This window comes from Heptranchias perlo, unplaced genomic scaffold (assembly GCF_035084215.1).
Source record: "Heptranchias perlo isolate sHepPer1 unplaced genomic scaffold, sHepPer1.hap1 HAP1_SCAFFOLD_414, whole genome shotgun sequence".
NCBI classification, from domain to species: Eukaryota; Metazoa; Chordata; class Chondrichthyes; order Hexanchiformes; family Hexanchidae; genus Heptranchias; species Heptranchias perlo.
Window position 1 is genome coordinate 1 of NW_027139426.1, and position 18580 is coordinate 18580.

Sequence of the window (18580 nt, forward strand, 5' to 3'; positions counted from 1 at the left end):
TAAAATGTTTTCTATATTAAAACTTCAATTAGAGGCTGGAAACCTGTCAGTTAAATCTCGTTTCTCAACCTTTGGATGATTTGAGTGTTTGAAATGGTGCTGTGCCCTGAGCTCAGAACCTGTTTGCCATCCAGACCCGGGGAGGTGAGAATGAGATGGAGTCCCTGCTCCCTCCACAGCTCTTTACAGTAAACACACAGAGAGAATGAAATGGTCAAACACTGTCTGAGAAACAGCAGCCATTCCAGCTCTGCAGCCCTTGTGTATTCGGAGCAGATTCCGCCCAACTTTAGTTCTTTCAATGTGGACGCCGGGCAGGGTGGGATGTGTCGGAGGTCCCCGGGGTGTTTGGGTCACGAGGGGAGGGGGGAGACAGGCTGAGGGTGGGGGGGAACTCGGTTTGGGGTGAGGGAAGAGGGGGAGACAGGCTGAGGGTGGGGGGACTCGGTTTGGGGTGAGGGAAGAGGGGGAGACAGGCTGAGGGTGGGGGGACTCGGTTTGGGGTGAGGGAAGAGGGGGAGACAGGCTGTGAGGGTTTCAAATCAGTAAAATAGGTCCTTGAAATGTGGCTCATTCCAACAGACAGGTCTCCTGGTCAAACCAGTCCTGCCCTGGGCTGTCCCTGGATTAACATGAGAATGGACAGGTCCCTGAGGGAGACACATTGAGATTCAGTCTCATATCTCAAATGATGTGGAGATGCCGGTGATGGACTGGGGTGGACAAATGTCAGGAATCTTACAACACCAGGTTATAGTCCAACAGTTTTATTTGAAAATCACAAGCTTTCGGAGGCTTTCTCCTTTGTCAGGTGAGTGTGGGATTCCATGAAAGGCACCGCTTTATAGTCAGAGCACAATGCCTGGTGATTACAGATAATCTTTCCAACTGCCCGTTGTCAAGGCAATCAAAGGAGTCGAATAGTGTTCAGACAGAGAGACACGACATACGGGACAATCAGTATATTCAGTAGTCCCGTATGTAACGTCCCTCTGTCTGAACACTATTCGACTCCTTTGATTGCCTTGACAACGGTCAGTTGGAAAGATTATCTGTAATCACCAGGCATTGTGCTCTGACTATAAAGCGGTGCCTTTCATGGAATCCCACACTCACCTGACAAAGGAGAAAGCCTCCGAGAGCTTGTGATTTTCAGATAAAACTGTTGGACTATAACCTGGTGTTGTAAGATTCCTTACAGAATATCTCAAAGGCTGAAGCAGGGAGCTCCCCGGGGGTCGGGGATGGCCGTGTGTCTCGTCCCAAACCCTCCCCAGGGGCGGGGACAATCTCTCAGTCTGCCGGGGTCCTCCAGCCTGTCCTGAGTGTATTTCTCTCTCTGTCTCTCTCCCAACTTTTCTCTCTCTTCAGATTCTCTTGTTTGTAACCGGGATTTGTGTTTCAGTGTTGGGGCTGAGGGATTGTCGGTGTAACTGGGAGAGGGAGTGGGAGGGAGGGGGGAGAGAGAGGGGGAGTGGGAGGAGAGGAAACTCTGGGCTCTTGCTGTGCCTTTTTAATCCCTTGCTTTTGTGTTGTAATCAATTCCCTCTCTCCCCTCAGGAAACTTTTCGATGAAATGCTGCAAGGAGATGATCCAGGAAAGAGACATTTTGTGAGAAGGAGGAGGATGAGGGGGAATCCTGGGCCAAGAATCGTTCTCTCTGTTGGGGACTGACTGACTGAGACCTTCACCGCAGCCTGGACCCGATGGGGGCCACGTGAGTCATGTCTGGGTTACTCTGGGGTCACTGGGACATTCTGGGGATCACTGGGACATTCTGGGGACACTGGGGGATCACTGGGACATTCTGGGGACACTGGGGGATCACTGGGACATTCTGGGGACACTGGGGGTTCACTGGGACATTGTGCAGGAGCTGACACTGAGACACACACTGACCGTCTGACAGTGCAGCGCTCCTCAGTACCGACCGTCCGACAGAATATCACCATCTGTTCACTGCAAGTGCAACTTTTCAGAAATAACACAAAGTGGATCAAACTATTCTTCAGAGGCTGACAATGTGACATATCTCGGGTCTTAATTGAAATTAAAAGCTCTTTCAGGGAGCGTCCTGCAGCACCCAGAGGGCCCAAATGTGAAAACAGCCTCCAAATGTTTTCTTAGTTTGAAGTTTAATTTTTGAAAAGGTCACTGACAACTCAGAAAGAAATCGTGTTAATTCTCAAGCCATTTTGGGCCCCCATGTGAAATTGTATTGTAATGGAACCACACAGACACATGGGGAAGCTTGGGTGCAAACTGATTGGAATTTGAGATTTTAATCCCATATTCATTTGTGGCACAGCTCAGCTCAATTCAAACCCAATGTCTGTGCAAGGGACACGTGTCTCCTGACTGTACAGTCTGTGTGTGTGTGTGTGTGTGTGTGTGTGTGTGTCTCAGTCTCACTGGTCTCATAACATAACTTTAAAGCAGTAAAATTAACCAGAACTTGCTCCAAAGACAAAACCGGTCCGCACCCATGAGGACGGCCTCAACCGGGATCTTGGATTCATGTCACGCTGCACGTAACCCCACCAGCGAACAAAATCTATCTGTTTTTAATATAACGGGTCATATGCTGGCTTTCTCTGCCTTCTGGATGTTTCTGCCTCTCTCTTTTCTGTTTTTATTTGTGTTGACTGTATATTCGGGGGCTCTGTAGGTAACACCTCTCTGTCTGAACACTGTGATTGCCTTGGCAACGGGCAGTTGCAAAGACTATCTGTAATCACCATGTATTGTTCTGTGATTTATAAATGCGTAGGCTTCGAGGAGTTCCTGACATTTACCTGAGGAAGGAGGAAGCCTCCAAAAGCTTGTAAATTTCAAATAAAATCGTTGGACTATAACTTGGTGTTGTAAAATTGTTTACAATTGTCAACCCCAGTCCATCACCGGCATCTCCACATCATGGCTAAAACCGATCCAGATCTTGAAGGTGTGATGATTTCCTCCTTCTCTCTGCTCTGTTGGTGGGAGGCTCATTTCCAGTCCCAGGTTTTTGTATATTCCCCATGTCTGATGGGTTGGTTCCTGTGAACAGTTTGTCAGAGAGTGTTTCACTGCCTCAGGGTGTTTACAGAGAGTGCCTCAGGGTGTTTACAGTTTTTTTCCACACCGTTCACCCTGAGGAAGGAGGAAGCCTCCGAAAGCTTGTGGAATTTAAAATAAATTTGTTGGACTATAACTTGGTGTTGTAAAATTGTTTAGAATTTACAGAGAGAGAGATAAGCAGCTCCCATCCTGGTCTGAAAGACCCAGTCAATGAGAGATTTATAAACAATCCAGCCCAGTGCAGTTAAACCTTGTCCCCCATTAATCCAAACACACCATATTGTGAGCAAAATTCAATATTTCACAGGGCCAGTGAGTCCAAGACACAGATTGTACCCACCTCCCTAAACTCAACTCCTTACTGTAAAAAGTGTCTGTCAAAACACAGCCCGTTTAGGGACTGAACCCCTCAAATAACCGTTACACTCAACATTGCAATCTCTCAGTGAATCGTTCCCTTTTACCCACTGTGTACTGTACATGTACAGGAGCTAACACTGAGACACACACGGGCCGTACAGTACCTGAGTACTTTTCAATCAAGAGAAATTCAGAAAGACAACAGAGAGAGAGGGGCAGAGAGAGAGAAAAGGACAGAGAGAGAGGGGGAGAGAGGCAGAGAGAGAGAGAGAAAAAGGCAGAGCGGGGAGAGAGTCAGAGAGAGAAAGACAGAGAGGGTGAGAGAGAGAGGAGCGAGAGGCAGAAGGAGAGAGGGGGACAGAGAGAAAGAAAAGAGAGAGAGAGGGGCAGAGAGTGTGGTAGAGAGGCAGAGAGTGGATTGGTCCTGCCTGGTGATTTACCCATTTCCCGCGAGCAGCCAGGCCTCTCTGGGCTGTTTAATGGCTTCTCACCAGCAAGGGAGGGCCCCATCTCCCACCTCGCAATAAACTCTTTCAATCAGATGCTTCCTCTCACCCTCACACATTACCACTGTCACAAGCCGCACACCCACAACCCACAGGTCACACACACTGGCACCTATTCAACCATGACAGGCACATCACCCAAACAACCACCAGGTCCCTCACCGACACACGTCCCGTTTTCTTGCAGGGAGTCCCTCTCTCTCTGTCCCCCCTCTCTCTGTCCCCCCTCTCTCTGTCCCCCCTCTCTCTGTCTTTTTCTCTCTCTGTCTTTTTCTCTCTCTGTCTTTTTCTCTCTCTGTCTTTTTCTCTCTCTGTCTTTTTCTCTCTCTGTCTTTTTCTCTCTCTGTCTTTTTCTCTCTCTCTCTTTTTCTCTCTCTCTCTTTTTCTCTCTCTGTCTTTTTCTCTCTCTGTCTTTTTCTCTCTCTCTCCCACTCTCTCTCTCTCCCACTCTCTCTCTCTACCGCTATCTCTGTCACTCTCTCTCTCTCCCTCAGCCCTCTCACTGTCTTTTTCTCTCTCTCTCTCTGCCTCTCTCCCGCTCTCTCTCTTCCCCTCTCTCTTTGTGACTCCCTCTCTCCATCCCTCTCTCTGTCCCCATCTCTCTCTTTCTTTTTCTCTCCACCTGTCTCTCTCTCTCTCTCTCTCTCTCTCCCCCCCCCTCGCTGCCGCTCTTCCTCTCTCTGTCCCTATCTCTCTTCCCCCTGTCTCTCTCTCTCTCTCGCTGCCTCTCTCCCTTCTCTGTCTTTTTCTCTCTCTCTCTCTCTCTCTCTATCTTTTTCTCTGTCTCTCTGTCCCTCTCTCTCCCTCTGCCTCTTTGCCCCTCTCTCTCTCTGTCTCTCTCTCTGTCTTTTTCTCTCTCTCTGTCCCTCTCACCCCTCTCTTTCTCTCTCACCCCTCCCACTCTGTCTTTTTCTCTCTCTCTCTGTCTCTCCCCCTCTCTCTCACCCCCCCCCCTCTCTCTGCCTCTCTCCTGCTCTCACTCTGTCTCTCTCTCTTCCCCTCTCTTTCGCTGCCTCTCTTCCTCTCTCTGTCTTTTTCTCTCTCTCTCTCTCTCTCTATCTCTCTCTGCCTCTCTCTCTGTCTTATTCTCTGTCTCTCCCCCATCCTCTGTCGTTTTCGCTCTCTCTCTCTGCCTCTTTCCCCCTCTTCCTCTGTCTCTCTCTCTCTCTGTCTTTTTCTCTGTCTCTCTGTCCCTCTCTCTCCCTCTGCCTCTTTCCCCCTCTCTCTCTGTTTCTCTCTTTCTCTGTGTGTGTCTCTCTCTCTCTGCCTCTCTCCCTCGTCTCTCCGTCCTTTTCTCTCTCTCTATCCCTCTCTCCCGCTCTCTCTGTCTTTTTCTCTCTCTATCCCTCTCTCCATCATTCTCTCTCTCTCTCTGCCTCTCTCCTCCACTCTCTCTGTCCCTCCCTCTCTCAGCCTCTCTTCTCCTCTCTCTGACCTTTTCTCTCTCTCTCTCTCCCCCTCTCTCTCTCTGTTTTATTCTCTATCTATCTGTCCCCCTCGCTTTCTCGCTGCCTATCTCCCCCTCTCCCTCTGTCTTTTTCTCTCTCTGACCTTCTCTCTCTCTCTCTCTCTCTCCCCCTCTCTCTCTCTCCCCCTCTCTCTCTCTGTCCATTTCTCTCTCTCCCCCTCTCTCTCTCTCTCTCTCGGCCTCTCACACCCTCTGACACTGAGACACACATGGGCCGTACAGTACCAGACAGGAGTGAATCGTTCCCTTTTACCCACTGTGTACTATACATGTACAGGAGCTGACACTGAGACACACACAGGCCGTACAGTACCTGAGTACTTTCCTAACAAGAGAAATTCGGAAAGACAACAGAGAGAGAGGGACAGAGAGAGAGAGAGAGAGAGAGAGAGAAAAAGACAGAGCGGGGAGACAGAGAGAGAGGAGGCGAGAGGCAGAGAGAGAGAGAAAAAGATGGAGACAGGGCGAGAGAGAGGCAGAGAGTGAATTGGTACTGCCTGGTGATTTACCCGATTCCTGCGAGCAGCCAGGCCTCTCTGGGCTGTTTAATGGCTTCTCAACAGCAAGGGGGGCCCCCATCTCCCACCCACCAAAAAACTCTTTCAATCAGATGCTTCCTCTCACCCTCACACATTACCACTGTTGCAAGCCGCACACCCACAACTCACAGGTCACACACACTGGCAGCTATTCAACCATGACAGGCACATCACCCAAACACCCTGCAGGACCCTCACCGACACAAGTCCCGCTTTCTGGCAGGAGACCCCCTCACACTCTCTCTCCCCCTCGCTCTGTCTTTTTCTCTCACCCTCTGTTCGCTGTCTTTCTCTGCCTCTCTCCCCTCTCTGTCATTTTCTCTCTCTCTCTTTCTCTCTCTCTATCTCTCTGCCTCTCTCTGTTATTCTCTCTCTCTCCCCCCACTCTCTCTGTCTTTTTCTGTCTCTGCCTCTGTCTCTCTCTGCCTCTCTCCCCTTCTCTCTGTCCCTCTCTCTCCCTCTGCCTCTTTACCCCTCTCTCTGTCTCTCTCTCTCTGCCTCTCTCGCCCTGTCTTTGCCTTTTTCTCTGTCTCTCTCTCGCTCTCTTTCTATCTCTCTCTCCATCATTCTCTCTCTCTCTCTCCTCCTCTCCCTCTCTATCCCCCTCTCTCTCTCTCGGCCTCTCTTCCCCTCTCTGACTTTTTCTCTCTCTCTCTCTCCCCCTCGCTCTCTTTCTCTCTCTCTCTGTTTTTCTCACGACCTATCTGTCCCCCTCGCTGTCTCTCTGCCTATCTCCCACTCTCCCGCTGTGTTTTTCGCAATCTCTGTCTCTCTCTCTCTCTCTCTCTCTCTCGCTGTTACTCTCTCTCTCTCTCTCTATCTCTGTCACCCTCTCTCTGTCTCGGCCTCTCACACCTTTGACACTGAGACACACACGGGCCGTACAGTACCAGACAGGAGTGAATCGTTCCCTTTTACCCACTGTGTACTGTACATGTACAGGAGCTGACACTGAGACACACACGGGCCGTACAGTACCAGACAGGAGTGAATCGTTCCCTTTTACCCACTATGTACTGTACATGTACAGGAGCTGACACTGAGACACACAGTAACAAACTTTATATGGTATCAGGAGTTAACCCCTTACATGCTGTTTCTAGCAATACAAAAATATAAGTTAAATTAGATGGTGGGGAGGGCAGGAATGCTGTGGACCCAATCGCTCATCTCTGCCCAGCTCCGTCATGCCAGAATATCACCATCTGTTCGAGCCCAAATTCTTCCCTTCGTTCATTACAAGTGCAACTTTTCAGAAATAACACAAAGTGGATCAAACTATTATTCAGAGGCTGACAATGTGACATATCTCGGGTCTTAATTGAAATTAAAAGCACTTTCAGGGAGCGTCCTGCAGCACCCAGAGGGCCCAAATGTGAAAACAGCCTCCAAATGTTTTCTTAGTTTGAAGTTTAATTTTTGAAAAGGTCACTGACAACTCAGAAAGAAATCGTGTTAATTCCGAAGCCATTTTGGGCCCCCATGTGAAATTGTATTGTAATGGAACCACACAGACACATGGGGAAGCTCGGGAGCAAACTGATTGGAATTTGAGATTTTAATCCCATATTCATTTGTGGCACAGCTCAGCTCAATTCAAACCCAATGTCTGTGCAAGGATCACGTGTCTCCTGACTGTACAGTCTGTGTGTGTGTGTGTGTGTGTGTGTGTGTGTGTCTCAGTCTCACTGGTCCCATAACATAACTTTAAAGCAGTAAAATTAACCAGAACCTGCTCCAATGACAAAACCGATCCAGATCTTGAAGGTGTGATGATTTCCTCCTTCTCTCTGCTCTGTTGGTGGGAGGCTCATTTCCAGTCCCAGGTATTTGTCTATTCCCCATGTCTGATGGGTTGGTTCCTGTGAACAGTTTGTCAGAGAGTGTTTCACTGCCTCAGGGTGTTTACAGAGAGAGAGAGAGAAGCAGCTCCCATCCTGGTCGGAAAGACCCAGTCAATGAGAGATTTATAAAACAATCCAGCCCAGTGCAGTTAAACCTTGTCCCCCATTGATCCAAACACACCATATTGTGAGCAAAATTCAATATTTCACAGGGCCAGTGAGTCCCAGACACGGATTGTACCCACCTCCCTAAACTAAACTCAACTCCTTACTGGAAAAAGTGTCTGTCAAAACACAGCCCGTTTAGGGACTGAACCCCTCAAATAACCGTTACACTCAACATTGCAATCTCTCAGTGAATCGTTCCCTTTTACCCACTGTGTGCTGTACATGAACAGGAGCTCACACTGAGACACACACGGGCCGTACAGTACCAGACAGGAGTGAATCGTTCCCTTTTACCCACCGTGTGCTGTACATGTACAGGAGCTGACACTGAGACACACACGGGCCGTACAGTACCAGACAGGAGTGAATCGTTCCCTTTTACCCACTGTGTACTGTACACGTACAGTACAGTTGTGGTGGTGGTTGTTGTGGTGGCCCAAACGCAAAGGCCGCCGCTCTGGCATCGCTCTGGGATCCCCGGCTGCACCCTGGCCTCACTCTGGGCTGACTGGGTGCACTCTGGGACCCTGGCATCACTCTGGGGTCACTGGGACATTCTGGGGTCACTGCGGGATCACTGGGACATTCTGGGGTCACTGCGGGATCACTGGGGACACTCTGTCGGCCTCTTGCCGCCATCTGATAAGATGACGGCGGTGGCCATTTTTTCCAAGATGGTGGCCGTGCTTGCCGCCATTTTATCCAAGATGTCGGCCGCGCCTGCTGCCATGTTTTCCAAGATGGTGGCCGCGCCGGCCGCCATTTTGTCCAATACGGACTCTGCGCTTGCCTCCATTTTGTCCAAGCTGGCTTCATTTATTATATAAATAATTGAAAAGTTTAAAATGTAAAATAAATAACTCAATATTTTAATTCATTAAATAAATGCTTATTTTATTATATCAATAATCAAATTGTTTTCAAGTGTTTAATTTATTATATGAATACTTCAAATGTTTCATTTATTATAAAGTGAATTCAATAGTTTAAATTATTCGATTGATTAATTTATTATGTAAATAACCGAGTTTAATTTATTGTATAAAAAATTCAACAGCTAAATTTATTATGTAAATAGTTCAATTGTTTAATATTTTATAAATAATTCAAGCGTTTAATTTTTATGTAAATTATTGAATTGTTTAATTTATTATATGAATAATTAAATTGATATATTTGATAAATAATTCAGTAGTTTAATTATATAATTGAAGTGTATAATTTACTATATAAATAGCTCCGTTTAATTTATTGTATAAATAATTCAATTTGTGAATTTATTATACAAATAAACAAGTGTTTAATTTATTATATGAAGCATTCAAGTGTATAATTTATTACGTAAATACTTCATTTGTTTAATTTATTATCTAAATAATTCAACTGTTTCATTTATTATATAAATAATTCAATAGTTTAATTCATTATATAAATAATCATTTGTTTAATTTCTTACATAACTACGTCAGTTGTTAAATTAAACTATTGAATTATTTTCATAATAAATTAAATATCCAAATCATTCAATAGTTTAATTTATTATATAATAATGCATGTCTAATTTATTATATAAAAAAATCAATTGTTTAATTTATTATATAAATAATTCAAGTGTTAAATTTATTCTATGAAGAAACAATGGTTTAATTCATTATACAAATAATTTGTGTTTAATTTATTATATAAATAATTCAACAGCTTAATTTATTACATAAATCACACAAGTGTTAAATTTATTATATAAATAACCAATTATATTGTTTAGTTTATTATATAAATAATCCAAGTGTTAAAATTATTATATAAAGAGGTCAAGTGTTTAAATTGTATAATTAATTCACAGGTTTAACTTATCATACAAAGATTCAAGTGTTTATTTAATCATATTAATAATCCATTATTTAATTTATTGAATGAAGAATTTCAAAACGTTATTCATTATATAAATAATCAAGTGTTTCATTCATTATATAAATAATCAAGTGTTTCATTTATTATATAAATAATCAAGTGTTTCATTTATTATATAAATAATCAAGTGTTTCATTTATTATATAAATAATCAAGTGTTTCATTCATTATATAAATAATCAAGTGTTTCATTTATTATATAAATAATCAAGTGTTTCATTTATTATATAAATAATCAAGTGTTTCATTTATTATATAAATAATCAATTGTTGACTTTATTACATAAAGAAGTCTCGTGTTTAATTTATTATATAAATAATTCACCTAAATATTGAGTTCTTTATATAATAAATTAAACGAAGGAATATTTATATAATGAATTAAACTATTGAATTATTTCTATGATAAATTAAACACTAATTTTTTATGTAATAAATTAAAGAATTGATTATTTAATGAATTGAACTATTCAATTATTTATGAAATGAATTGAATGATTGAATTATTTAGAAAATAAATTAAACACTTGAATTGTCTGCTTCCAATGTTTTTGTTTTCCGGCCTGATATTAAGATCATCAATGGCGGCGGCATCACCCAGCATGCAGCGCGGTACAGATTGTGCCCTGTCTGAATCAGTGGAGCCCGGTGCGCAGGCGCTGTAGTGACTCATTATCGGTCAGTGTGTCCTGAGCATGCGCGGCCAGTCGAGGCTGCGGGAGGAGCGCGTTCGGTGCAGGTCAGAGGATCGGAGCAAGAGGCTCAATAAACCCCGGGGCCCGGGTCCGGGCTCAGGCCCAGGCTCAGGCTTTACAAACCCCGAGTGCGGCCCCAGACCCGAATATAAAACAGTGAACATTATCCCCCCCTCACTACCCGCCGGGAAATGAAGGGGAAATGGGGATCGGTCAGGGAGCGTCTGTAAATGAAGGAGAAATGGTGATCGGTCAGGGAGCGTCTGTAAATGAAGGAGAAATGGGGATCGGTCAGGGAGCGTCTGTAAATGAAGGAGAAATGGTGATCGGTCAGGGAGCGTCTGTAAATGAAGGAGAAATGGAGATCGGTCAGGGAGCGTCTGTAAATGAAGGAGAACTGGTGATCGGTCAGGGAGCGTCTGTAAATGAAGGGGAAATGGGGATCGGTCAGGGAGCGTCTGTAAATGAAGGAGAAATGGTGATCGGTCAGGGAGCGTCTGTAAATGAAGGAGAAATGGAGATCGGTCAGGGAGCGTCTGCAAATGAAGGGGAAATGGGGATCGGTCAGGGAGCGTCTGTAAATGAAGGAGAAATGGGGATCGGTCAGGGAGCGTCTGTAAATGAAGGAGAAATGGAGATCGGTCAGGGAGCGTCTGCAAATGAAGGGGAAATGGTGATCGGTCAGGGAGCGTCTGTCAATGATGGAGAAATGGTGATCGGTCAGGGAGCGTCTGTAAATGAAGGAGAAATGGTGATCTCTATATCTTCAGTCATCCAGGGAGCTCCAGCTTTGGATGCTGTTCCTTTCCTCCTCGTGGGAATTTGTCCACTCTGTACCCAAACCAACTCCTCCTTGAAGGCCTCCCACTGTTCAATTACTGTTCTGCCTGCCAATTTTTGATTCCAATCCACCTGGACAAGATCCCTTTTTAACTCACTGGAATTTGCCCTCCTCCAGTTAAGTATTTTCACATTTGACTGTCCCCTGTCCTTTTCCATAACTGTTCTAAACCGAATGAGATTATGATCACTGCTGCCCCACTGAAACATGCTCCACCTGCCCCACTTCATTCTCCACACCGAGCCCACTGCTGCTCTCACACTCACTCACTCTCTCACCCTTTCACTCATGGTTTTGGGCCACTGAAAGATGATGCGATGGGTTTGGATTTCAGCACAGGGAGGAGGGAGAGTGTGTGGGACGGGGATTTACAGCTTTGAGGAATGAGAGAGGAAATAATGTTCCATAGAAAGTAGAGTTATCTGATCTGAATTTCTATCCTGCAATTACAGTGATAACGTTTATAAACTCCTTTTACAGGGGAGGATTTACAGAGGGAAACTCAAACCAAAGATCACGTCAAGATCTGACAGAGTCACTCGATTCATCAGGACCTGAATATCATCGGCCTTTGAATGTTGAAGGAGAAATGTTTGTCTGTTCTATCCGTGGGAGAAGATTTCAAACATCAGTGTGAGTGGAAAAGCACCGAGACACACACCCGAGTGAGAGTGTTCCAGTGCACTGATTGTGGAAAGAGCTTTAACCAGTTGCACAGCCAGAAAAAACATCGCACCATTCACAGCGGGGAGAAACCGTACACGGGTTCTGTGCTTGGACGAGGCTTCAACTGATCGTCCAACCTGGAGAGACACAAGGACACCCAGACCATGGAGAAACCGTGGAAATGTGGGGACTGTGGGAAGGGATTCAATTACCCTTCAGAGCTGGAAACTCATCGACGCAGTCACACTGGGGAGAGGCCGTTCACCTGCTCCTTGTGTGGGAAGGGATTCACTCAGTCATCCGACCTGCTGAAACACCAGCGAGTTCACACTGGGGAGAGACCTTTCAAATGTTCTGACTGTGAGAAGAGATTTAAAAGCAAAATTGAACTGCTGAGACACCAACGCACCCACACTGGGGAGAGGCCGTTCACCTGCTCCGTGTGTGGGAAAGGATTCACTCAGTCATCTGCCCTGCTGACACACCAGCGAGTTCACACTGGGGAGAGACCTTTTAAATGTTCTGACTGTGAGAAGAGGTTTAAAAGCAAATTTAATCTGCTGAAACACCAACGCACTCACACTGGGGAGAGGCCGTTCACCTGCTCCGTGTGTGGGAAAGGATTCACTCAGTCATCTGCCCTGCTGACACACCAGCGAGTTCACACTGGGGAGAGACCTTTTAAATGTTCTGACTGTGAGAAGAGGTTTAAAAGCAAATTTAATCTGCTGAAACACCAACGCACTCACCAGCGAGTTCACACTGGGGAGAGGCCGTTCTCCTGCTCTGTGTGAAAGAAGAGATTCACTCGGTCATCCCTCCTTCTGTCACACCAGCGAGTTCACACTGAAGAGAGACCTTTCAATGTTCTGACTGTGAGAAAAGATTTAAAATCAGAAATGATCCGCTGAGACATCGACGCACTCACACTGGGGAGAGACTGTTCACCTGCTCCGTGTGTGGGAAGGGATTCACGAATTCATCCCACCTTCTGAAACATCCACTTGTTGACACTATTGAGTGACCTTTTAACTCAGTGACTGTGAGAAGAGCTTTAAAAGCAGAAATGAACTGCTGACACATCAACGCATGCCCATTGGTTGAGAGACTGTTCACCTGCTCCGTGTGTGGGAAGGGATTCACTCAGTCATCACACGTGCTGAGACACCAGCGAGTTCACATATGACTGCAGGGGTTGGATTCTGCTGTTAATCCCATCCAGGACTGAACCATGTTCATTCTGACAGTTGGGGTTTGTTTCTCCTGATGTTCATCACCCCGATAACTGGGCTGGAGTTTAATATTCAGGATATTTGTGAAATAAATCAGCTTTGTTTTAAACACCTTGTTGTAGATTTTGGTCTTTCCCACCTGAGTGTTTAGCATCACCTGACTGGAGCTCAGAAAGGACAATCAGGGGGGAGGATCGTCCGGTGGGAACAGAACTTCAGCCTGGACACAGTTCTTCAGGGCCACACTGAGAGGGGCAAACGGCACTTTGGTCTTTCTCGTCTCTCTTCAATGACAGCAAAGTCACCGTGCGGCGTCCAGTTTAAAAATGACAGTGGTCATTATTCGATGAAGATTTAACCTGTTTGTGTGACAGTCCTGAGTCTACCATTTAAGGCAGGCGTTGACTCATTTAAAATAAACCTGTTAAAAATAAATGGGTTAAAGTCTGAATTAAAATAGCAGAGGGAGGAGTTCACAGGAGCCTGTTAACTGCTGGTACAATTATACAACAGTCATTCGATCTCCAGATAAAGAAGGACCTGCAGTGTGTTCCAGAATTCCCGGTTTTATTGATGTGTGCGTGTTAGACACCAGGATCACTAAAAATACACGATCCGGACCATCCACAGGGTGGGGGCGATCCCGACAGTTACTCTGGGATCACTCCCACTGCGGAACTCCACCACTGACCCTGCTGAAGGTTGCAGGCTCAGGGAGTGGGGCCTCCAGGAGTGGACTGTGAGAAAGCTGACAAAGATATGCTGAGGTACCAGAGGAATCCTTACTAAGGAACCGTCTGGGTCTCAGTGTGGGTCTCGCGGTGAATGATTCCTGACTCCCCGAACTGTCTTACATTTAACCCAGATCGGATCAGGATGAATTCAGTTTACAGGAGAATTGGGTCAAATATCACCCACAATCGAGGGAGACAAAAGCAGCCATTAGAGAAGCTCAGAGATCTTTGGAAAAGAAGATGGTGCCCAATTCTGAGAATAATAGCAAATGTCTTTCCAGCTACGTCAGGAGTCAGAAGACCATTCAAGATGCTTTAGGGCCACTGAAAGACAGTTCAGGACAGATTCCCGGGCTATGGCAGAGCTGTTGAATGATTTTTTCTCATCAGTCTACACTCCTGTGGATGAGGCTCAGATTCCAGCTGTGGGATGTGCTGTCAACAATAACATCATAAATATTAAAATAGAATGGGATGTCACTTTGGATAAAATATGAACTCTCAAAATGCATTGTGCTCCAGGTCCAGATGATATCCACCCCCGGGTGTTTAAAGAGATGGGACGGGTGCTCTGTGAGCCCCTTGCCTGTATCTTCAACAGCTCAAGAGTCAGGGATTGTCCCCTGAGATAGGAAGGGAGCTCACGTAGTTCCCATTTTCATTGAAGGGTCAAATCAGAGCCGGGGAATGACAGGCCCATCAGTGTAACCTCGATCAGAGGGAAGATGCTTGAAGGGATCCTAAGAGATGCTGTTTATGATCACGGGGAAAGAGAAGGAGCCATTAGAGATACTCAACACGGCTTCTGGGAAAGAAAATGGTGTCTTACAAACTTGCTTGAGTTTTTTAAAGAAGTTGCTGGGTTAGTGGATGAGGGTAATCCGGTTCACATTGTCTATCTCAGGGATGTCAAACTCATTTCCTATGGTGAACCTGACCCGATATCCTGGCACTTGGCCTGGGCCCCATTCAGCAAAAGTTATTAAACTAGAAATAGATGAAGATGAACTGTATTGGTATTTACTTACATTTAGATTTTATTTACAGCTACTGCTGCTCCCGATACCTGGCACCTCTGAGCTTGAACTATTGCACCAACATTTGGAGTAAATGACTGGGCTGAGGCCTGTCTTGGATAAAAACATGAGGACCACTTGTCATTACAGAACTGTGTGCCCCAAACACTAACCGTGGAAGTGAATTCCACAGACTGCCTACTCCCTATGTAAAGAAGTTTCTCTTGACTACTGCTCTAAAACAGAGAGTGGGGTTAATTGTAGCGACTCACACTGTATAAGGTGGAAAGTGGGGCTCCACAAGGATTGGTTCTGGGACCACTGTTCACAATTCACATCAATGAATTGGACTCGGGAATCGGAAGTACAATTTCAAAATTTACAGATGACACCAGATTGGCGGGGTGGGGTGGAGTTTGGATAATATTGATGAAGATTGCGACCAAATACAAAATACATGAATAAACTTGCAAAATGGGTGTATAATTGGCCGATGAATTTTAATGCAGATGACAGTGAAGTGGAGCATTTTGGTAGCAAGAATTTGGAAATTGTGCCCTGTATCCCCAAGTCCAAGTCATTAATGTATATCAAGGAAAGCAGTGGTCCCAGCACCGACCCCTGGGGAACACCACTGTACACCTCCCTCCATTCCGAAAAACAACCGTTCACCACTACACTCTGTTTCCTGTTATTTAGCCAATTCTGTATCCATGCTGCTACTGCCCCTTTTATTCCATGGGCTTCAATCTTGATGACAAACCCATTATACGGCACTTTATCTGACACCTTTTCGAAGTCCATACACACCACATTAACTGCATTGCCCTCATCTACTCTCTGTTACCTCATCAAAAAACTGTATCAATTTAATTAAACACGATTTGCCTTTAACAAATCCGTGCTGGCTTTCCCTAATCCTTGTCCAATTGACTGCTAATTCTGTCCCGGATTATCGTTGCTAGAACTTTCTCCACTACCGAGGTTAAACTGACTGGTCAGTAGTTGCTGGATTTTTTCTTTCACCCTTTCTTGAACAGGGGTGTAACATTTGCAATTCTCCAGTCCTCTGGCATCACCCCCATATCTAAGGATGTTTGGAGGTTTTTTGCCAGTACCTCTGCAATTTCCACCGTTACTTCCCTCAGCAACCGAGGATGCATCCCATCCGGACCAATCTAGTATCTCTACAACATCTTCCTTTACTGACACTCTGGCAGCGTCTTCTTCCTTGGGAAAGACAGATGCAATGTATTTATTTAGTACCTCCGCCATGCCCACTGCCTCCCACTGCTACTAATTCGTTATAATCTGGGCCAGTGGTGCAATGGATAACGCATTAGGTTCGATTCCTACCTGGCTTAGATTTTTTTATGCAATATGTTATGGCCTTCAATACCTTGCAAGCTGTCCTACTTGGTGGTGCTGCCTGGCTCCATACCTGGTAAGTGCCTTCTCAGTGCAGCAAGCAGTGCATCAGTGTCATAATCTGAAGGGCTTGAATTCAATCTTCAGAGAAGGCATCAAGGATTACGAAGCTTTTTTTCCATCTCTCACCTCATCTTTCCATCTTTGCTGCATCGCAAAATCAAGAACCTTTGCTGACTGCAGCACATCAAAAGATTTGCTGCCCCTTGATCTCTCTGTACCCAAACACACAGTGAAGTTTAGGAAGTCCATGGGCGATGGACTCACTGACAACACTCTTGTTTCTGTATAATTGCCCCAAGACAAACGGTGAGTGGAGAATATAATCAACGATCCCGCTACCTCTCACAGGCCAAGTGAGCGCTCCACCAGTTGAGCTAATTCCTCGTTTGCTGTTTGTAAATCGCCCCTCACAGTTCCTGCCTCACACTCGCCTTCAAGCTGCTCCAAGACCAGCAGAGAAATCTTGCCTTGGGTTGCCACTCCCTGAATATATTAAATACTTTGCTCCAATCGGCGGTATCGAGCATCAGCAAGTGAGGAACAGCAGAACGGGAAGCCGCAGTAATCATGAGCGATGCTGAGAAGAGCCCGAGCCTTCGGAAGGAAGACGAGGTCACCGGAAAGCAACAGCCGCCCGAGCTCGAGGAGCAGCGAGAGCCCTGACTGACTGACTGATCGAAGACCATTTTGCCTGAAATTGAAGGCGATTTGAAGTGTTGCTGCTCAAAGGCACTCCCTGCTGGTGAGCAGAGGGAAATGCTCGAGTGAAACAGCCGTGCTCGGGCAGACACAGAAAGCTTTTCGGTTTTGGAAAGGAAAAGAGGTGTCCTGTGCCTGAGTGGCAACATGTTAATCTGTGAGCTGCCTGTGAAGTTCAGAGAGTGACCTTGAGGTAATTGCTGCTTATTCCAAAATCACACTCACTCCTTCGAGCCGGAATTGAACCAGCGACCTAAGGATGACTTTATTTTGTTTTATTCACTACAGTCCTCCGCTCTACCAGCTGAGCTATCGAAGGGAAGTGATAAACAGTGCTGTCTTTGGTGATTGTTCACCGTGCGCCTGTTGACACGTTCAGACTCGTGGAGTCCGGTGCTGATCGAAGACTTCTTTTGCCTGAAAGCGAGAGCTGAGTGTTTTGAAGTCTTGCTGCTCAAAAGCGCTCCCTGCTGGTGAGCAGAGGCAGAGCAGCCTTGTTTGGGCAGACACAGAAAGTTTTCAGGTTTGAGAAAGGAAAAGAGGCGTCCTGTGCCTTCATGGCAACATGTTAATCTGTGAGGTGCCTGTAAAGTTAAGAGAGCGACCTTGAACTAATTGCTGCTTATTGCAAAATCACGCGTTCTCCTTCGAGCAGGAATTGAACAAATGACGGAAGGATGACTTTGTCTTATTTTCCACGACAGTCTTGTCGCTCGACCAGCTGAGGTATCGAAGGGAAGCGGCAAAAATGTTTCACTTTGGTGATTGTTCACCGTGCACCTTTTGACACACCCGGACTCGTGGATTCCAGTGCTCATGACTGAGGCTGACTCGGTACCTGCTCATACCGCAGTGCTGTGGGAGTGGGAGCTGCTCCGTGTTCTCCACAGCCTGGGCCAGTGACACAATGAATAATGGGACTGATTATTGATCTGGAGATTGTGGGTTCAAGTTTACGGAGGGTGTAAAGTGGAAGGCCGGGCCTGGAGAGCATTGGAATAGTCGAGTCTGGAGGTAAACAAAGGCACGGATGAGGGTTTCAGCAGCAGAACATCATTCTGGAAGTTGGGATTTGTTTCTGCTGATGTTAATAACCGCTATAACTGGGCTGAAATTCAATATTCTGGATCGATGTCAAATAAATCAACTTTGTTTCAAACAGAATGGGTCAATTACTTGATGAATTCAAGATAAGAGACTAATTGATGTCCTCATTACCGATTATTTTGCCTTTTTTCCTTTCTCACTGTAGATTATTTCAGTTCTCATCCCTTCAATTACTCTCATGGCCAAGTCCCAGCTCCCCGGTCCTTCCCGAGTGCCTCTCCCAGCCTTGGGATCCAGGGAAGGTATCAGTAATGTACCCGGGATCACTAAACACAAAACCCAGTCTGTGAATCACTTTCAGC

General features: G+C 45.7%; 1 protein-coding gene and 1 non-coding gene across 5 annotated transcripts; one reads left to right on the forward strand and one right to left on the reverse strand.

The window, feature by feature from the left end:
• The first annotated feature begins 51 nt into the window (after positions 1-51).
• Positions 52-13400, forward strand: LOC137312276 (zinc finger protein 79-like). 4 transcript variants are annotated; one of them, XM_067978883.1, is made up of 3 exons: positions 52-144; positions 1561-1718; positions 11874-13400. In XM_067978883.1, exon 3 carries the CDS (start codon positions 12224-12226, stop codon positions 12851-12853), a length of 630 nt encoding a protein of 209 aa, XP_067834984.1. In that variant the 5' UTR covers positions 52-144; positions 1561-1718; positions 11874-12223; the 3' UTR covers positions 12854-13400. The 4 variants fall into 4 exon arrangements, with proteins under 4 accessions (XP_067834984.1, XP_067834985.1, XP_067834983.1 ...); XM_067978884.1 differs by lacking the exon at positions 52-144 and adding an exon at positions 523-750; XM_067978882.1 differs by lacking the exon at positions 52-144 and having other exon boundaries at positions 1078-1718.
• Positions 13401-17396: 3996 nt separating this feature from the next.
• trnay-gua (transfer RNA tyrosine (anticodon GUA)) lies at positions 17397-17490 on the reverse strand. The gene is made up of 2 exons: positions 17454-17490; positions 17397-17432 (listed from the first exon to the last, which is right to left on the reverse strand). It is a non-coding gene; the product is annotated as a tRNA-Tyr (tRNA).
• Between the last annotated feature and the right edge of the window lie 1090 nt (positions 17491-18580).